At 39.8% G+C, this 20,188-nt stretch overlaps 1 protein-coding gene across 2 annotated transcripts in view; it reads left to right on the forward strand.

The window, feature by feature from the left end:
- Positions 1-20,188, forward strand: part of TAZ (tafazzin) — a 94,179-nt gene that overhangs the window by 26,812 nt on the left and 47,179 nt on the right. For both annotated transcript variants that reach the window (XM_033922737.1, XM_033922747.1), the window contains exons 4-8: positions 3,517-3,562; positions 4,691-4,776; positions 4,925-5,005; positions 7,587-7,628; positions 14,849-14,911. In XM_033922737.1, coding sequence (XP_033778628.1) covers positions 3,517-3,562; positions 4,691-4,776; positions 4,925-5,005; positions 7,587-7,628; positions 14,849-14,911 — 318 coding nt within the window. The remainder of the gene's footprint in view (positions 1-3,516; positions 3,563-4,690; positions 4,777-4,924; positions 5,006-7,586; positions 7,629-14,848; positions 14,912-20,188) is intronic.

The following is a 20,188-nucleotide window of genomic DNA, read 5'->3' on the forward strand; positions in this document are numbered from 1 at the left end:
AGGATCAGCGGCAGCGACAGCAGCGGTGAGCGAGGGCGGGAGGTATGGTCCAGCTTGCTTCGGGTTGGTGAGGTGAGGGCGGGAGGTCTGCTGAGCTTCCTTCGGGTTGGTGAGGGCGGGAGGAGGGAAGTGGCCAGAGTGATCATGGGCCGGGTTCTAAAATGGAACACGGCCACGGATCACACACCACGGCCGTAGTAATCACGCTTTTTTAAAAGCACATGCGCCACTAACCTTTTATTATATAGGATTAGTGGAAAACCAAGAATACCCCCATCCCAAATTCACATGTGTATTAAAATTGGGAAAAGTGTAAATTATTCATTATAATAATTTAATAATGGTCCCCACACATCCTTAAATTTATTATAATAACCTTTTTTTACTGCTAACGCTCTTTCCATTTTATACACGTGACAAACTGAATTCCACCAGAAACAATAACCTTGTTACTTTGATAGTTGATCTGCTGATGGAGAGATTATGTATGTTAGATTTATTCAATATCTTTTGGGCAGAGTCGGAATAACTCCTGAGCAGACAAACTGCAAAGGACTTTAGCCATGCTGGCAGGGCAGGATTAATTCTTCAAGGGCCCCTAGGCACACAAGTACACTGGGTCCCCTAGCCCTGCCCCACCCATGCCCACCCCCTTCCATTTACCTGTTTCTTATTTACTTCTTTATTTACACTTGTATTTCTTTTTTTTTTTCTTTTATTATAAAATTCAAATTATACCTTTTGGTGGAATTCAGTTTGTCATATTTATAAAATGGAGAGAGTGCTTGCTATACAGCAAGGAAATTATAATAGTTTCAAAAAGATTTGGGGGCCATTGATTGCATATTCTAATGATTAGACACCTTGGACACCTTTTTATTACATAGGACTATATTTAATGTGGGGATGGGGAGGTATGTTATGTGATTTAATGGGTTTATTCCTGATGAATGGGATGGGTGGGGGAGGGGTCTTTTTTATATGCATTTGACAATAATTGTTAGAATGTCAAGTGATTTGTACGAATTATTTGATTGAATTTTGTACACTTGTTGCAAGAGTTAAAACTGAATAAAGAATAAAAAATAAAATAAAATAAAATTCAAAAAAACAACATTACCTTACCAGTGTCAGTGCAGTTTTAGTTCTATCAAGCCCGAACCATCTCTGAACAAATCCCTCTTCCTTCCCACCTACTTGCCCAGGCCTTTAACTCTGAACCCTTTCCATACATATATAAAAGTGTTCAAATGCATTCTAAAGCAGTAATACTATCTGAAACATAAGTCTATATTAATAACCAAGTTTGCAACTCCTCTCAACTGCCTCACTCTATGTCATCCAACTGTAACCCATATGTATGTATAAACAACCAAATCTGTAACTCCTTTAGTACGTTCCACTCCATATATGCTAATTTGCAACTAAACAACAAGGCAAGCGGTTAAAACCCCAAGAGATCTTGAGCTGCTTTATTACAGAGAAGGGAGGTGCACTGGAGCCGACATGAGGTAGAAACAGGAAAAAAGGCAAAAATTTGCACCGATCCAGGCCATACACACCCATGATGTAGATTGCAAAACACCTAGCCCATCAAGGGAGAGCTGAGCCATGAAGTTTGCGATCCCCGCTCAGGGAAAACTTGGCGCCAGCAATTACAGGTAGGAGTGCTCCGATGCAGAGTAAACATCAGTGTTGTGATCGCTGCACTAACATTCACTTGCCTAATAATCAGTTTCAATAAGTTGACCAGCTTATTAAAAATCACCTTTTAAATCCAAAGTGTTGCTGGGGGGGGGAAAGTTTCCCATTGTCTGGTCAAGCTACAGCCTATTTTGGCTGCCCCTCTGGCTGTCATTCTGCTGGGAGTCCTCACACTGATGTCTTCTCCTTTTCTGCCAGTCCACCCACACAGGAAGAAAAGGGCACATCATATTGGGCCGGACCTGGCAGATAAGGAGTGAAGACATCATCAGGGAACTCCCTGTAAACTGATAGCAGCTGTGGCAATCAAAAAAAGAGGAGGTCTGCTGTTTAGTCCAGGATCCGTGGGATCCTAGGAGTCAATACTGTTTAAACAAGAATCCTAGAGATCCTTGTTTTACCTTGTTCCACAGAAATCTCTGAATAAACTAGCAGCCTTCTCTGTTTGTCTAGTATTGTGGTAAAGCAAACCAGGAGAGAATTCTCCACAACCCAAGTAAAGACGAACAAACCACAGTGGAGATATAAAATGAAATTGGTGTGCAGTTTATTCAGTAGTCAAGGGCATTACTTGATGTCGTAGAACTGGCTTTGTTTTATCATATCAGAATGTGGAAAGAATTGTAGAATAAGAGTAAAGATTTAATTAACATGAAAAAAACCTCGGAAGTAAGGTACTCTTTTTCTTACCTGTTTAGCACAAATGGATAAGTACTGTTGGTCATTTCAAGAAAGGCAAGAATTAAAGCAACTTTTCCTTTCACGTGCTCTCAGCAAGAGCCATAACTAATACAGGCTGCCCTGGAGAGATGGTGCTCTGAATAACAAACCGTACGGCAACCAGAAACAAGAACTTTAGTTCTCTGCCGGGGGGGGGGGGGGGATAACTTGTAAAACTATGATCAGGGAGCGTGGCAAGAGGATTGCCAGGGTAATGTAATCCTGAAGGAGAGGATACAAGAGTAAAGTCTTATACAGTATATGCTCGATTGTCATCAGTAGTGCAGGGACCATCTCCGAAAATCGAGGGTATCTAGAAACCTTTGTGCAGGGGTAAAATTTACCCATGTCCATTACACCTATATGGGCTATTAAAATTTCACCCCAAAATGATTAAAAGATAAGGATGCAACTAAAATAATAATAATACCAAAAAAAAAAAAGGCAAAACAAAAAAAAGACAAGAATAGTTCCCTCTGTTTTACTGCTGATCTTTATTGGCTGCTAATCAGATTTCATTTGTTCACTGGTAGCGGGAGTGCAGGACACACATTTTACTGTTGTTTCTCCTGCCTATTCTTATTTTTTCTGCAAAGTCTGGTTTTCCCAGCCTTTTTTAAATGTTTATTGAAACATACTAATTATAGACACCAATAAAACGTTGCCATGAGAACATTACAATCCTGAAGCATGGACAAACAATTGTCTATTACAGTAGCAATAACTAATACACTTACTTCTTTTGAGCAGAGCCGGCAGACGCTGAGGTGCAGGAAGATCCCGCGATGACAGCGTATGCTGGCTCTGTTCAAAATAAGTAAGTGACGTCAATGCCGGGGGGAGGCGTCTTGTGTTGATGCTGGGGGGGCCTGTTCCCGTTGCTGGGGAGGGGAACGTAGCCGTTTAAAAAAAAAAAGTTCAAAAACTGAGTTATCTGTTTGCCCTCCTTCAGCGAGCCCCCCTTGACGATTTCAGGCCCTAGACACATGCCTACTGGGCCTACCCTTTAATCCAGCCCTGCATGCTGGTTAGTTATGTGGCATAAGAGTTCTCGGCTCAAGGTCTATTATCTCATCCTTTTCTTGGCTCTAGGCATCCTGAAGCTCAAGCACCTCTGGAATCTGAAGAAAATGAGATGGTAAGGATGTTTTCTTTTAAGGATAAAACTAACTGGGCTCAGAAGAAATCTCTAATGTGAGGCTGAAATATAATTTTTATGATGTTCATGTACACACACAACAGGAACAAAATTTGGTTTTTATTTGAGGACAAGCAGGATAGCAAGTTCTCACAGATAGGTGATGGGTCCCTTACTTATCCATCCACCCATTGTGTTCTCAGCCTGAGTAAAGACTGAAGATGGAGTGACAGCAGCAGGTGAGAAGTGATGCACATGCACAGCAAAGCATCTCAAAAGCTTCTAGAAAGTGTGGAAGCTGGAAAAGCTTTTTCCTGCATTAGTCGCCATCAACAGCATTACCTCTCTGTGAGGACTTGTATCCTGCTATCCATGGAGAACATCTGCTATAGATAAGTAACTTAGTTTTCTTGTACTTTGACTCAGTAGCGTCCTTCTGCTCATTTGGGTTCTAAGTTCAATTGCAACCACTTCAGCTGAGCAGTAGTACCATCAACTTTTATTCGCAAGTTCTTAGAGCATCTCCCCCATTTTTTAATCTTCTCTAGCCAGCCAGTGTATTGACTACTATTCTTTCTGGAATATAGAACATAGATGCCATAGTTCCAGTTGCCAGGTATTAATAAGCACCAGCCAGTCTCAGAATCAAGTCTTGTGCATAGCATTTCCTGGTGAGCTACTTGGCTTGCTAATATAATTCTAAATTAATCTATGTTGATTCAGGGATGTAAAGTAATTGTGGCGGGGGTGGGGTTGTCTTTTTTTTTTTTTTTAGCCAGGAATTTTCTCTTTTCTCTATCTTGTTCTAATGATGTTGAAAATGCAGTGTAAGAATGTTGGTTATAGTTAGGTTTTGGTTTTTGGGAAGATTATGCTAGGCTGGCCTGTATAAGGTAATTTATTTAGCGTCCACCTTTTTATGACTGGTACCTCCAAAGCAAGATATTTAAGCACAGTAGGTATTTTATTGTTCCCCGCAAGCTTATAGTGCAAGCTTTCTGTGTGAGACAATGGAGGATGAAGTATCTTATCCCAGGTGTGGGGTATATTACCCCAGAACTACCTCTTAAATATTCAGCATCCTGTTGCAGTTCATTGGGAAATACTTGTTTGTTCTCTGTTCATCAGGACTCCTGCAGCCACAGATATCTGCTTCACCAAAGACATATATTCTAAGTTTTTCAGTCGGGGAAAATGTGTTCCTGTGTGCCGAGGTAGGAGAATACAGGCTTGGGGGAAACCAGGTCTCTGCATAAGCATACCGCTGGTTTGCATGCAAATGTGGGTGACATTCCTCTGCTCCTGCAGAGTGTGGGGAAACCATGCCATAAACATGACTGACGCACTATTTTTCATGTTCAGGGGACGGTGTGTATCAGAAAGGCATGGACTTCATCCTGGAGAAACTCAATTGTGGAGACTGGGTTCACATCTTCCCTGAAGGTACCATAGTTTTGAGTGGAGAGGATAAGATGATTGGAATTTATTAACCAAATCGGATAAATTGAATACCCTTACCAGAGTAACTCTGCAATAGTTTGTCTTAGTAAAAAGACTCAGCATCGTGGCCTCTATGCTCACAGTCCCCATAATGTTTTTGCTGTTTGTTACCTCTCTGAATATCCCTTGATTAAAAGGAGACCTTGAACTCCTCTCTTCCGGTCCTAGCTAATGCCATCCTGCCATACCTGCATACAGCACTAAGGGCCCCTTTTGCAAAGCTGTGATAAACGTGCTGAAGCATACAGGAATTGAATGGGCTTTGGGGAATTTACCATGTCCATGTAAAAAGTGCCCTAAATGGTGCTGCTTGAGGCACTGGTAGACAGTACTGCCTCCTGGCAACTCCAGTCTCAGACCAGATCCAGACATTTAAATATGAGCAGGTATGCGTCAGCCTCCCATAGTATGCCATTATCACTATAGTTCAGCACTATAGTCTTGTGCTTTATTATGAATTCTCTGTTTCTGTTGCAAAGACATATATGATTCTGTACTGAAACTGTTGTCCTCGTTTAGTCATAAACTTTGCAGAAGGTTGTCGCTCATATCTTTCAACTCCTTCCCTTCAACAGTGGAGAATAGCTCCCTCTTCAGTTTTTCCTTCTGAAGTGAACTAAGAAGGTGTGTTCTGATATGCTCTACTTCTCTTTATTATTTTCGAGTATTTTTGGCTAGCGTTTCTTTTTTTTTCTGTGTGGCTTTGTTGCCCAGAGGTCCCCATCTTGCGGTTACTCTGCTGGGGTAAGGATGCAGACCCGCGAGGGCGGGTGGCTGCTTGCAGGCCAATTTCTTTGAGTACCTGTGGAGCCAGCCTGCTTTGTGATCCATCGAAAGCTCAGGGTCCGTTCCCTGGGAGTTTGCTTGCCTGTTGATTATCAGAGGCTTGAGCACAGGCTGTGATATCCCTGTGTAACAACCTTTTGGGTATCGGGGAGCCGGCTGTGTATCATCAACCCTCAATGTGCCGCTTGGATTTTTGGGGGTTGGAGTCCTTGGTCAGAGTCCTCCTGACTGGCAGCCAGAAGACTTCCAGTGGTGGATTCATTTCCAGTAGTTTCTAAGGCAGAAATCCTTTCCCTGCAGGCAGACTATTACAAGCTGACAGACAGGCACCAGAGAATCCACAGTGAGTATTCCCATTATTCCCTATGGGGAAAATTGGTGGTGGGGGGGTCAGAAAAAGGTGGATCTGAGGGTTTCTGGGGTTAAGAGTTAGGTTCCCCCCACCTCTAAAATACCTTTTTCTGAGTGTTTTTGCATTTCAGGAAAACTCCCACGGCCCTTTTTGGTGCGATTTTACTGATAGTGGCCATCTTGGATTTTTATTTGTCTTTTTTCAAAAGCTTCCATTTGCCTCAAAACCCCCTTGTTTTCAACTGGGATCACCAGTAATGGATTCCTCAGGCCAGTCTGCCTCCGTTTCATGCCCTTTTTGTGCAGTTTTGTTGGCAGAAGAACGGCTGTGTTCCACATGTCACAGAATGTGGGAAGAAGGGGCGGAAGCTTCGGGCTCAGCCTCCTTTAGGGTTCTCCAGGGTAGGAGAACTCAAAAAACCCGGCCAACAGGGAAGACATCCCGCTCAGAAGTTGCATGCACTTGGAGGCAGCGGTGGTTCAGCAACCCCAGTCAGGTCCTTGGGGCTGCCTGTTCAGGGTATTTCAGACTTTGTCAGTCTCTTATGGGGAGCCTGTTTGACAGGCCTGGGGAGTACTGCACTGCCTGCAAGTAAGCCAGCACTGGAACGGGGAGAGTTCCATCTCAAGCAGGCTTTCCCGCTTCAGAATAAGCTGGCTCTTAAGCTTGACCATTTGGAGTAGGACTCGGAGGATTGGAAGTACCTTTCCATGCCTTTATTATCTCAAGGATCAGCTGCATCCTTGGATGGTTTAGAGTCCCTGTCTGGGGCCAGAGGTCAGGAGACTGTGGCAGCTAATGAGCAGGGTGATGACCCCTTAATGCGCCATCTTTTCAAGTCAGCAACTGTTTCACATGTCATTTTTACACACACTGTGAGTTGAAGTTGGACCCTTAAAAGCTCTCCACCTCCCAGTGTTCTGTTATGAGCAGTACAAACACTCAGGCTACCTTCTTTCCAGCACATCCAGACATTATCTCATTAGTCACTGACATACAAAACAGGAGTATGAATAACACTATTTTTCTTGAATCTTGGGATTTCTATGCAATAGTGCTAAGTTGCACATAGCAAGTTGGTTCCTGGATACTCCTATGTTACGAATTCATATTAATTCTTTTGGCATGAGTTACAGAGCAGAACAGAAATGTAGTTTGTCTCTGAGAAAGTTCCCCAAATCCCTCCTTCTCTTTTTCTTCTGTTTCAGAGGAGTTCGATTGCTTTGGTAATAACTGAAGGGGAGGAGTTGAAAGATATGAGTGATATCCTTCTGCATTGTTAATGACTAAAGGAGGACAATGGCTTCAGTACAGAATCCTGTCTTATAACAGAAAGATTACTGAGGTACTAAGAACCTAATCTTCCATTCTTGGTCTTCTCTGTAGGAAAAGTGAATTTAACTCAGGATTTTATCCGCTTCAAGTGGGGTAAGTGTGAACAGAGGGAAGAAGAAATTGCCTTTTAAGTGATTTTGATGGGGCTTAGGAGTAAAGAGCTGTGCTGAGTCAGACCAAGGTCAAGTTATCACAGGCAGTGGCCACTGGTCTCAAGTAATTGCAAATCCCATGAAGTACATCTGTTTTCTATAGTTTGTTTCTAGAGGCAAACAATGACTTTCCTAAGTCTATCTAACTAATAATTTTTTATGGACTTTTCCTCCAACAACATCTCTAATCCTCTTTTTGAATCCCCCTGTGTTGGTTGCCTTGACCATCCTATGACAACAAATTCACAGATTAATTATGCACTTTGTATGATTTTTCAGCCTGTTGGTCATCAGTTACATGGAGTGTCATCTTGTTTTTGTGTTTGACATGTTAAATAACCGGTCCTTATTTAACCATTCTACTCCATTCATAATTTTATAAATTTCTATTGTATCCCCTCAGTTGTCTTTTCTCTAGGCTGAAAAGCCCTACTTTTTAGGTGCCTTTTATAAGGGTGTTCTTTCCCATTGATCATTTTTATCTTTCTTCTCTGAACCTTTTCTAGTTGTTCTATATAATCTTTTTGAGATGGGTAACCAGAGCTATACATAATACGGTACAAATGCACCTATAAAGAGGCATACATTTGTATTCATATCACAGCAAAACATACACAAGCTGAATAATATAAAAATACATAATATACATGGATTTCAGCCCAACCTTAGTCCTTTCTATGCCTCAAAAGGAGGAAGTAATCGACTATTGGCATATGTTGTAATTATCATAAGCTACAGAATCACAATCAAACCATAGTCCCAAAAGCTTCTGTGAATGGGAATGCTTTCAATTGTTTTTTTAAATAAGGTAATAACCATCAGTAGCCTTAAACAGTCTGGAAGGGTGATTCTATCCTCTTGTTTCCAGCATGGAAAAATTGCAAAACTTAGGCCTTTTCAAAGTGAACTTTTCTTAGGAATGCTGTTGTCAAAAAGTACCCTCTGATCGCAAGACTATTAGGTGTATAGATTTTCATCCTCTGTAAAGTAAAACTTTGTATCTTACACTGGTTGCTTTTTTTTATTTAGAATAACTCATTAAGTAATGAGAAATGTGTTGAAAGTGAGGCACACCATGCAATAATCTGGCTGCAGCATTCTGTGCAATTTGAAGTGGTGCTTTACTCACCTGGGGAAATACAAGATAACAATTTAATGTTATGACAATGTTCAAACTAAAAAACAGTTCTACAATGTTCATTTAGAATGAAGGGATTGATATTCAAAGTGATTTTAACTGGCTAGAAATGGCTTCTGGCCACTTAAATCGCATGTTCAGGGCTAACTGGTCATTTTCAGCAGCACATAACTGGTTAGTGCTTTTGAAAATGGCTTATTATCGCTTAAAGCAAAACCGGCTATTCTTTAGAGTCCCTCCAGACCAGCACAGAAACGGATTGGTTTATGCTCCTCTGCCAGCAGGTGGAGACTAAAACATTGACTTTTGACTGTAGTACAAATGGGCTGTGCAGTCCCATCTACAATCAGTCTGTTCTCAGTCTCCAGCAGGTGGAGGTGGTAAGCCTGTGTTCCCCCACCTGAAAAATCCTAAAATTGCAATTTTTTGACTAAGTGTGAAGAATACCATGATTTTGGCACAAATTTCATAGCGGTGGCCACCTTTTTTTCTAAAGCTCCCTGCTTCTCCAAAATTGCAATTTTTGCCTTAAAACTTATTGAGATGGAGTCCTTGGGCTCTCCTGATGTGAATTCTTGTCAGGATTGCACAAATTAAACGTCTCAAGAGCGTTCTTGCGCCACATGGTGAACCTGGGAGAGACAGTAGTGTCCAGCTTAGCCTCTCCCCTGTTGAAGCAGATGACCAAACGCTCGGCTAGCCCGGTGGGGCGGCCTTCTTTATTTTCGGGACTTGGCATGGCTACTAATTCCATGCACCTGGCTGCAGACCCTCCACAGCCTAAGAAATGCAAAGTTAAGTCATCAAAGGGTGACTCTACAGTCCAGGAGTTGGAGGCTTTCACTGAACTTATGAAACATTTGTGGAATGAGTTTCAAAGCCGATATTCTTCCCCTATGTAGTGCCACTCTGCCTCAGATATGCCCATTAGTGGCATAGCTTCTGTGAATACGTTTTCCTCTTTCAGCTGTGTTTCCTGTGCTCCCTGGTCCTGATCTGGAGGATCCTGCTGATGATAATCAGCTTGCTGAGCACTTATTTACAGGCGCAGTGCTTCCTGGGATGGGAGATCAGGGACTGTGTGCTAGATCTGCGGATCCCTCTGGGGTTTTGGAACCTGGGGATGATCCCACAGTTCTGTGTTTGTCTGCAATTTTGCCAGATCTTGTTGCAGAGTCTTTGCAGGAGTTGAATTTAGTCATTTCTTCCTGCCTTTGTGGTGTGCGCTTGCAGTCTTCCACCTTTCCCTGGCACCCCGATATGAACATTCTGATTTCAGAGTAATTTGATTCTCCAGAAGATGCTCTTAAGATAGTGAGGGCCATGTCTCGCTTGTATCCTCTGGCACAGGAGTGCCGACAGCTTCTGAGTCAGCTTAGGGTGGATTTTTTGGTTGCACAGGTGACTAAGTGCTTAAAGATATGCAGTTCTGCAGTGTGGATGTGCTTCTATGGACACTTTTTGATTGAGCTGCATTAGGCATAAAGACTGCTTCGGTTGTGTCCATTGTCGCACGCTCCTGTCTTGACTGCACATGATAGCTAATGAGGCTGTGGATCCTCCTCCTCAACTTCTTTAGGCTGGGTCAGATTATGTTACTGATACATTGTATCTTATGCGGGTTTTGGCAAAGGTGTCAGTGTACTCCATTTCCACCTGCAGGATGCTCTGGATCAGGCAATGGACTGGTTATTCCACTTACAAGGCTACTTTGGTTAGACTTCCCTTTAAGGGTCAGTTATTGTTTGACACGGGCCTGGACAACCTCATGAATTCTCTGGTGGACTGTTTCCCTAAGACCCTGCCTGACAGCAGACCCAGGACTTCTAGAGGTTCTGGTTGCTCTAATTTTCGTGGCTCCTGACAATCCTGACTATATTGTGACAAACCTATAGCAATCCCAAGGTTTATCACAGGAAAATATAGGAAATCATACAAACCCCGGTGCAGAAGGGCAGACCAGGTCAGAGCCCATGACAGTAATTTAGCTGACCACCCTATGAGCAGTGAAGAAGAGACAGACAGAACAGGAAAGGTGCCTAAGGCAGTGCCAAAGCAAAGCAGGAAATCTCTGCCCTACTGTTATCCAGTGCCTGCAAGGCAGAAAACAGACAGTTTTCCCTCAGAGAAACGTCCCAGGCTGAGGAAGGAAAGCCCTTCCTCCCTCTAAAGCCAAGGGTGTGTGGTTTTTTTCTTCAACTTAAAGCAAGGCTCAGCAGTGAGCAGATAGGAGGATGGGAGGAGAGACAGGAAGCTTAGAACGGGATTGAGCTTACTCCAGATCAGACAGGCAGTCCTGATTGGGAAATGAGAGATGAGCAAGTTGAAGGAAACCTTCCTTCAGGTTTCTTTTCCTCAGAGCCGGCTGAGGCTATGATAATGAAAGACAGCAATGCTACAGCTGAGATTTGGCCAGAACAAATAGAAGTGGCTTGAAAAAAACGTGAGTCTATTGGATGTTTTCCATGGCTGGTTTTTTTTTTTCCTTTGGTAAGCAGACTGTGTGGGCTACCAGAGAGGGTAATTTTGGACTGCAAAGTTTTTTCTACATTTTTCCTTTGTGTTTTGGTCAAAGGGACAGTATCCTTCACTGTATAAAACAGTGATTAAATTGAGCCAAACGCTGGGCAGGAAAATCAGCCTGTTTGGTGCTCTGATTCACTGTGCACAGATCTCCGTGTGAGACCACCAGCTGTTAGTGGTTACTATAGCAGCCTGTTAATTGCATTTAGCCTGCATGCTTCTCAGAAACATATTAAAAATCTCTGAGTGTAAAACTGCTATGTTTTCTCTGTTAAATACCATCTCAGTTTTGGATTGAGTTCATCTTTGAGAAACCAGTATTTGCTGTCTCTTGCCTAAATGCTACAAAGCTGTCTGTGTGCATTTCTAAAGAACTTGCTGCACAGAAGTGTAAATAGTTCTGTCTCATCTTCATGGTTACCTGTGCCAGCAGCCCATTAGTGCTGGTTTTTAATCACTACCATAAACTCCCATCCTACAGCTTAGAAATAGGGAGCTTCTTATTTCAGCTGCTGTAAAACAGTGAAGCAGTTAAACTATATGATTGTATTCTTTTCATGCATAAAGTATGCCTAGCCTTAGACTCTGGTGAAGAGGACTGTATATAATTTGCCTAATAAAGTCAAGAGCTGGCAATTGAGTTAAAGTTTGTTTTGAGGAACCTTTTCTTTTGGTTATATTTTCATGCTCACATTGAAACCTGTGATGGACTATGATTTTGAGGCCAGTGGCCAAATAAAGTATATATTTTTCATTAAGGTCATTCTGACTGCATGGTATTCTTTGAAATTTCTTTGAAAGAGCAATGCTAGGCTGTTGCCTAGGGGTAAAATCCTGAGAGGCTCCCCTAGTTCCAGGGGAATCACGCCAGATGGAGCAACGTGTCACTACCTGACTGCCCGTTACGCTCTCTGAGGGAACAGGTATGACAATATGCAAGTGCCACGTCGCAGAGATTTTCCCAGGGCTCCTGGCCCAGGCATGCTGGCTACAGGCAGTTCCAGCCTTCTTCCTCCTATCCAGCACCCTCTGGTAAAAAGATGCAATGATGCCAGACTCGGGTGACAATCATCTTTGCAAAAGTTCAAATCAGATTTGAAAATCTTCTCTTTGCATCTGTACAAATTTAAGTTTATGTATCCGTATTTACTGATTAGTAGGCTGGAATATATAGCTATCCTTCTGTTATACCTCCACACTTTCTTTCAGAACTGTAGTTCTACCTTCCTTTCTTCTGTCTTCTGTGTTGTCTTCTTCCTTTTGCTTTCTACTCTATTCTATGCTCTATTTAGATTGTAAGCCGCTTAGACAACCTAGCTAATAATAATAATTTTATTCTTATATACCGCCAAAGCCATATAAGTTCGAGGCGGTTTATAGCAAGATTCGCTGGACAATCAGCGAAGAGGTTACAATCAAAGTCAGCAATACAATCTTACATAATAAAGAATATGAAAGCTAAAAGGTTCATAGGATTACAGGATTGAATAAGAAGTGCTGAGTAGATTCTTAGTTAATAAATTGATTGAACAGACTTATTTTTAATAGTTTTCTAAAATCGAAGTAGGATGAAGAGTGCGCGAAAACGTTACTAAGCCAGTCGTTCCATTTGCCTGCCTGAAAGGCAAGAGTTCTGTCCAAAAATCTTTTGTAGTGGCAGGCTTTTATTGTCGGGTAGGTGAACAGATTAATTCTTCATGTGGGCCTAAGATAATTTGCCAGATTGAAGTGGGATACCAGGTAAGTGGGGGCCAGACCAAATATTGATTTATAACATAGACAAGCAAACTTAAACAGGATTCGCGCCTCTAGGGGCAGCTAATGGAGTCTTTGATAGTAGGGGCTTATGTGTTCCCATTTTTTCAGCCTAAAGATCAGTCGAACTGCCGAATTTTGAATGACTCTGAGTCTTAGAATGGTGTTTTTTGAAGGAATCCAAGTAAATAATGTTGCAATAATCGAGCAAGCTCAGGATGGAAGATTGAACCAGTAAGCGGAAGGATGGTGCATCAAAGTATTTTCTGATGGTTCTGAGTTTCCATAGAACCGAAAAGCATTTTTTAACTAGTAAGTCTGTGTGTGCATTTAGAGTGAGGTGGCGGTCCAAGGTGACTCCCAGGATTTTAATGGAGTGGTCAATAGGGTAGTCCTGACCATTCAAGGAGATCGAAGAGTCTTTGATTTTGGCGTTAGGGCTTGCCAGGAAAAATTTAGTTTTATCGGTGTTGAGCTTCAATTTGAATTCGGTCATCCATCGTTTGATTTCATTTAGAATGGATGATAGATGAATCTTTGTCTCAGAGGTCAGAGAAGTAAGGGGAATAACAATGGTGATATCATCAGCATAGATATAAAATTTAACCTTTAAGCTATGTAGTAGGTTCCCCAATGAGGCAAGGTAGATGTTGAACAATGTGGGGGAAAGAGGAGAGCCCTGCGGGACTCCGCAAAAGTTAACCCAACTAAAGGATATTTTATTGTCACTGTAGACTTGATATGACCGTTTGCTCAGAAACCCCCGAAACCATTTTAATACGTTACCTGAAAGACCAATTGACTCCAGACAGGCAATCAGAATAGCATGGTCAACTAGATCGAAGGCACTACTTAGGTCTTGTTGCAGAATATGAGCACTTGTACCCTGGCTGAATAAGGTATGGAGGAAGTCTAGAAGTGATGCCATGACAGTTTTGGTGCTGAATCTGGAACGAAAAACTTGAAACTTTTCTATTTTGTCCCTATAGGTCTTCATTGCATACTTCTGTCTGCTTTAACTCCTCCAAGTCTGCTACTCTGAGACTGGAGTGATTCTCTGAAAGCCAGAAGCACTTTATATTGTGTACACACCTGCAATCTCTTACCAAGTGGGAAATAATCATGGATAGGGCACTTGATGCAAAAGATTGGATAGTCATTGATTTGATTACTGGAATATGTTGTAAGAAACATTCTCCTTATAAACAAGTGGTATGTTTATAATAAAGTGAGTCTGGATATTTGAGAAAATTGGAGATTGTTGCGTAAGAAGAAGACAATACCAAGTTGAAGCTATTGAGATATATTTATGGTCTATCATTGAGGTGCTTCACAAGTTACGGTATATTTGAACAAAGATTGATAAGTCATTTATCTGGTATAATAAAGTGGCAACACAGATTTTGTTAGGTTTACATTATACAGGAGCTAGGAAAGAAGGGAGGGGAGATGATTTAGGCTTAGAAGTGCAGGGGTAGGATATGGATAGCTTATTAAAAAACGTTGAACAGAAAAAAAAAAAAAAAAAAAAAAGAAGGAAGAAGTTTTGCAAATTGTTTCAGCTATAGAGTGGTTTATGCCATTTTAGATTTTATTTTTGAACTTATGTAGGCTGCACTACAAAAGCTATAGCTAAAGGGGCTAATTAAGATTATAGTATACCTTGAATGGCTGAAACTAATTTGCAGTGTAGGGAGTTCCAAAACATCACTGGTGATCTTTCTCCTACTTTTTATTCCTTTCAGGTATTGGCCGACTGCTTTGCGAGTGCCATCTCAATCCTATCATTCTACCTCTTTGGCATGTGGGTGAGTCTCTTTATGTGTATGATAAGTGAAAATACTGGCTTATCCTCCTCCTCTTCCACTCCCCACTTCTTTCTAATGTGGATAATTGACCACGCAGGAGCATTTTGCAGGATGAATCTTTGATAGAGTAAACGTTAGAAAATACATTAAAGGTTTCTAGCGGGAGGTTAGGGGGGGAATCAAAATGGCACCCATCTGGTAATAGCTACAGGAATAGGGTCATTTCTTATCACGTGAACCAGGGGTCCATGCTTAGCCTCCTTCAAATTAAACAAAATTTTATGTTGATGTTCCCTAGGGTCTCAAACAAAACCATGCAAAATTTTTGTAGCTGGATCCCTTTTGGTTTCAGATTTAGTCAGCTGAATGGAGGTCACCTTCAGAGTGCCACACCCTGCATAACACAACAGCTACTTTGTCCAATAAAACCTGTCAGAGGACTGAAATGTTTTTTGGATTAGTACAACCCTTGGTACTAAGTTCCTGTGCAAAGTTTGGAACATGAGCTTGCCTCCCTTTTTTATGGGCCAACAAACTATGTGAAAAATGTTATAATAAGAAATGTAAGGCCTACTTTGACTTCTCATAGCTCCTGACCTATACTTTGATTCAGACCATAGCTGGACCAGTAGTCATGGCCCATAACATACGTCAAGGATTTATACTAGGAGGCTTTGCAGCCAATTGAAAACAAAGATATAATGACGTGATGTCACCTATAGTATGCAAATTTTACATAACAGAAAAATATCACATTTGTATACCACAGAAACTTACAGTTCTAATAATAAATAATAATAATAACAGTTTATATACCGCAGTACCGTTACGTTCTATGCGGTTTACAAAAAAAATAATGAAGTACAAGTTGAGAGAACTTAAGGGATGGGAAAACAAGAGGGGGATAGGGCGAGAGAACCGTTATAGAGGGGAAAGAGAGTTTCAGAAACAAAGAGGACTGAACAATCACAGTGAAGTACAAATAAGTAATTTCCTAAAGTGCAAATAAGAAGTAGAACCAGTCAATAATTGACAAATTTCAGTGTCCCAACTTGCAGCTTGAAATTATAATAAATGCTGAAAAAAGATGTTTACAAGATTTTTTGCAAACTCGCACATAAGTGTTTTTCACTGGAGTTTATTCAGATAAATGGAGTAACCTATGTGGTGTTCCACAGGGTTCTCCACTATCCCCGGTGCTTGCTTTTTAATATTTATCTATCAACTCTAGGCCAGAGATTATCTTCATTCAGACTAAATTTTATGATATTACCATCGTAATTCCTATTAGCACTACTGTTTTAGCATCCTTTACTCTGATTCAAGATATTGTTCATGAAGTGGAGAACTGGATGATAGAATTTAAGTTAAAACTTAACACTGTAAAGACCAACTTTTCTTTGCCTCTACTAATCAAGTGTTAGAAAAACACTTGATATTAGATGGGGTATCTTATTCTATTGATTCCGAATTAAGAGTCCTTGGAGTTGTTAGATTACATAAATTACACAGTTCTAAATCTAATAGATGCTGGCACTGTCATTTAGAAATTGGGACTTTGGATCATCTGTTCTATTGTCCTTTGATACTTAACTTTTGGAGAGGTCAATATGGGGTAGAATTAATCACATTATAGAATCATCAATTCCACTAACATATGAAGCGATCATTTGTGGTACATTACTATATGTTAAGCCCCCTATAGATCAGTATAAAGGCTGTCTTTTCCTCATAATGACTGGGATAGCCATCCAGATGATAACAAGGAATTGGAAAAACTATGAGCGTTTACATTTTCCTTTCTGGTGGGCAAGTCTTTGCTCCAGCTATAGATTTGAAAGGATTAACGCTGAGAGTTTGGGGCATGGTAATAAATTTAAATTGATACGGGATCCATTGACATCTTATGTTACATCAATATAATAGGTTTCTGAGTGGGAGTCAGTTTTTGATTATTTTGGTACATATCCAGGGGACGGTGGAAGGGATGGGGGATTATTTCCATTTTAATTTTGTTTTGGGGGTATTTAAATGTGAGTGTGGGTGGGTGGAATGATATCATTAATTAGAATAGGGTAAGGTTTTTGTGATCTATATTTTTATGCTTTATTGAATTATCACTGGGAGGGTGGGTGAAATTGGTTGTTTATAAATATATGTAGTTGAATGTGTTTTTAATTGTATTATCGTGTTACATTTATTGTATTGCATTTTTGAAGTTTTGAAAATTAATAAAGATTTATATATAAAAAAAAGAGTCCTTGGAGTTTATTTAGACTGGATTCTTTCCATGAAGATCTTCACTAATGTGTTGGTTAAGAAATGCTTTTTTATATTATGGAAATTACATGCGATCAGATCTTATTTTGATCTTGTTTCATTCAGATTATTGGTTCAATCACTAGTGTTTAGCACTTTGGATTATTGCAATTCAGTCCATCTTGCAGGTCAGCATAAAAAATTTATACAGACTATATAAAATCCAAAATGTGGCCGTTCATTTGATCTTCAATCTGAAGAAATCTGATCATGTTAACCCAATACTATAAAGAGCTTCTCTGGCTCTTTTAAGGATTTAAAATTTTATTTATTTTTTATGCGTCCTCTTGAATTGAACTTATTTTCGTTTTAAATTCTTTATTCATTTTTACACTTTCAATAAGTGAAAACAGTAAAGAATACATTTTATACGTAAAACAACACTTAATATCCATACATGACTTATAAGACCACCAGAAGACTAAAACTGATTCAAAAAATAGCCGTCCGCCTCATTTTCGGCCTGAACAAATGGGAACACATCACTCCTTTCTACCACCAACTACATTGGCTACCTTTCGAATCCAGAGTCCTTTTCAAGTTCGCCTGCTTCTGCTACAAAACAGTATTTGGTCTATCACCAAAATACCTCTCTCCCCACTTCACTATGAATTGCTCCAACAAGAAATCCCACAGAATTCAGCTGTTCGCCTTCCCCTCCATAAAATTATGTCAGCTCAAAAGATTCCTCGACAAAACCTTCGCCTTCCAGGCGGCTAAGCTGAACCCTTGGCTAGCCCAAATGATGCTCGAGGCCCCGACCTACCTCAACTTCAGAAAACTTCTCAAAACATACCTATTCCGCGAACAGGACCCTTAACCCTCATTCCCCTGCCCCCTCCCCTCCTTTGGTTCTCTCTCCCTCCCTCTTTCCTTCCAATCCAACCTTGTCGCTGCCTGTAACTCTGATAAATTTCTGCTAAAATGTTTCAACATTTCCTCCCTCGTTGCTTGTAATTCCGACAAAATGTTGTAAATCCGTTTTCAGATCGGATCTTAATTAATTGATGTGAACCGCCTAGAACTCATTGGGTATGGCAGTATACAAGAACATGATAATAATAATAATAATAAAGAGTTATAACCCTCCCCCTACCCCAAGTTATCCATTTGTTATCATAGTTTATGATAAGTGCGCTATATCAAGTATATTGTATAATGTATATAATATAATGTATTGGACTTATTTGTTTTTATCCCCTTCCTTATGCTTATACCTTTATATCTTACTTTTCTTTAACCATTGTAGTTCTACTCTTTTTTTCCACTCGTATCCATTTGTCTAGTCTAATAGGTTATTGTTTTGTCGAGTATGTTTTTTGTTAAAGTTATGTTAATTTGTATTATTTGTTTTAACCCTATTTTAAAATGTATAACCACCTTGAATTAAATTGATATGGTGGTATATCAAATTTTTAATAAACTTGAACTTAAACTTGAAACTCCCTTTTGAAGCCAGAGTATTGTTTAAATTTGGATCTCTCTACTATAATGTTCTCCAAGGATAGGTTCCCGGGTATTTAGCGGCTCAATTTAGTTTCTTCAATGCTGACCGTCCATTATGGGTCACTTCATTATTTGTGTTTCCATCCATATGAGGTTGTATTTACAAGAAGTTTTTACAATGATCATTCACTTTTCAGGCAGCCAGCTGGGACGATGAACTTCAGAAATTGTTATTGATATCATCATCATATTTGCATTTTAGAAAATTATTATTTTTTTTTTTTCCCATTATTTTTTATTTTCAAATTTTACATAAAGTGTACAACATATTAGAATACAATTGATAAATACACAATATCACTTTTATATCTAATACATCATGTTCTAAATATATTTTCTCCCTCTCCCTCCCCCCACCCTTCTATTACTTTTCAATCATACATTGCATATTATATATCATATTATATCATATTATGTAAAAATTATTTTCATTACCTCCCCTCTATGTGTGTCATTCAAAAATTATTAAAAAGAAGAAAAGAAGAAGAAAAATTCTATTGTTTATTCATTGCAATATTTTGTCAATGGCCCCCATATTTTTATAAATTTAGTATATGTCCCTCTTTGTATTGCTATTACTCTTTCCATTTTGTATATATGACAAATTGTATTCCACCAAAATGTATAATTTAGGTTTTTATAATTCTTCCAGTTGTTAGTTATATGTTGAATGGCAACTCCTGTCATAATTAATAAAAGCTTGTTATTTTCTGGTGTAATTTGACTTTTTTTTCCTCATCATCATTCCAAATAATATTGTATCATATGATATTGATATATGATTTTCCATCAATTTATTAATTTGTGGCCAAATTGAATTCCAAAAAGTTTTAATGTAGGGACAATGATACAATAAGTGATCTAATGTCCCTGGTTCTAGATTACAGTGCCAGCATTTATTAGACTTAGAACTGTCTAATTTTTGTAAACGTGTAGGGGTCCAAAAAGCTCTATGTAATAAAAAGAACCATGTTTGTCTCATAGATGCTGACACTGTACATCTCATTCTCCAAGACCAAATTAGTGGCCATTGAGATGCATTAATTTGATGCTTAATCTCAATGCTCCAAATATCTCTTAGACCATTTTTTGGTTTTTTATTTAAATATCCAGATATTAATTTATACCACAATGCGGCTTGATGTCCTAGGAAGTCTGCTTGAAAGCATAAGAACTTTAAACTATATTGATTATTCAATGTTTTCCATTCAGGGAACCCAACCTGAATGGCCTGCTTCAATTGCAACCATTTAAAACTTTGTGTTTTACTAAGACCAAATCTATGTTGCAATTGTGGAAAATCCAGCAGTTTACCTTCTGAAATAACATCATCTAGAGATCTAATGCCTGCAATAATCCAGTTCTTCCAAAGGATTTGAGCTCCGCCAATTTTGATCTTGGAGTTTATCCATAGAGATTGATTAGTTGATTTGTTTATTGGGATAGGTGTTA

The sequence above is a fragment of the Geotrypetes seraphini genome, chromosome 1, assembly GCF_902459505.1.
Source record: "Geotrypetes seraphini chromosome 1, aGeoSer1.1, whole genome shotgun sequence".
NCBI classification, from domain to species: domain Eukaryota; kingdom Metazoa; phylum Chordata; class Amphibia; order Gymnophiona; family Dermophiidae; genus Geotrypetes; species Geotrypetes seraphini.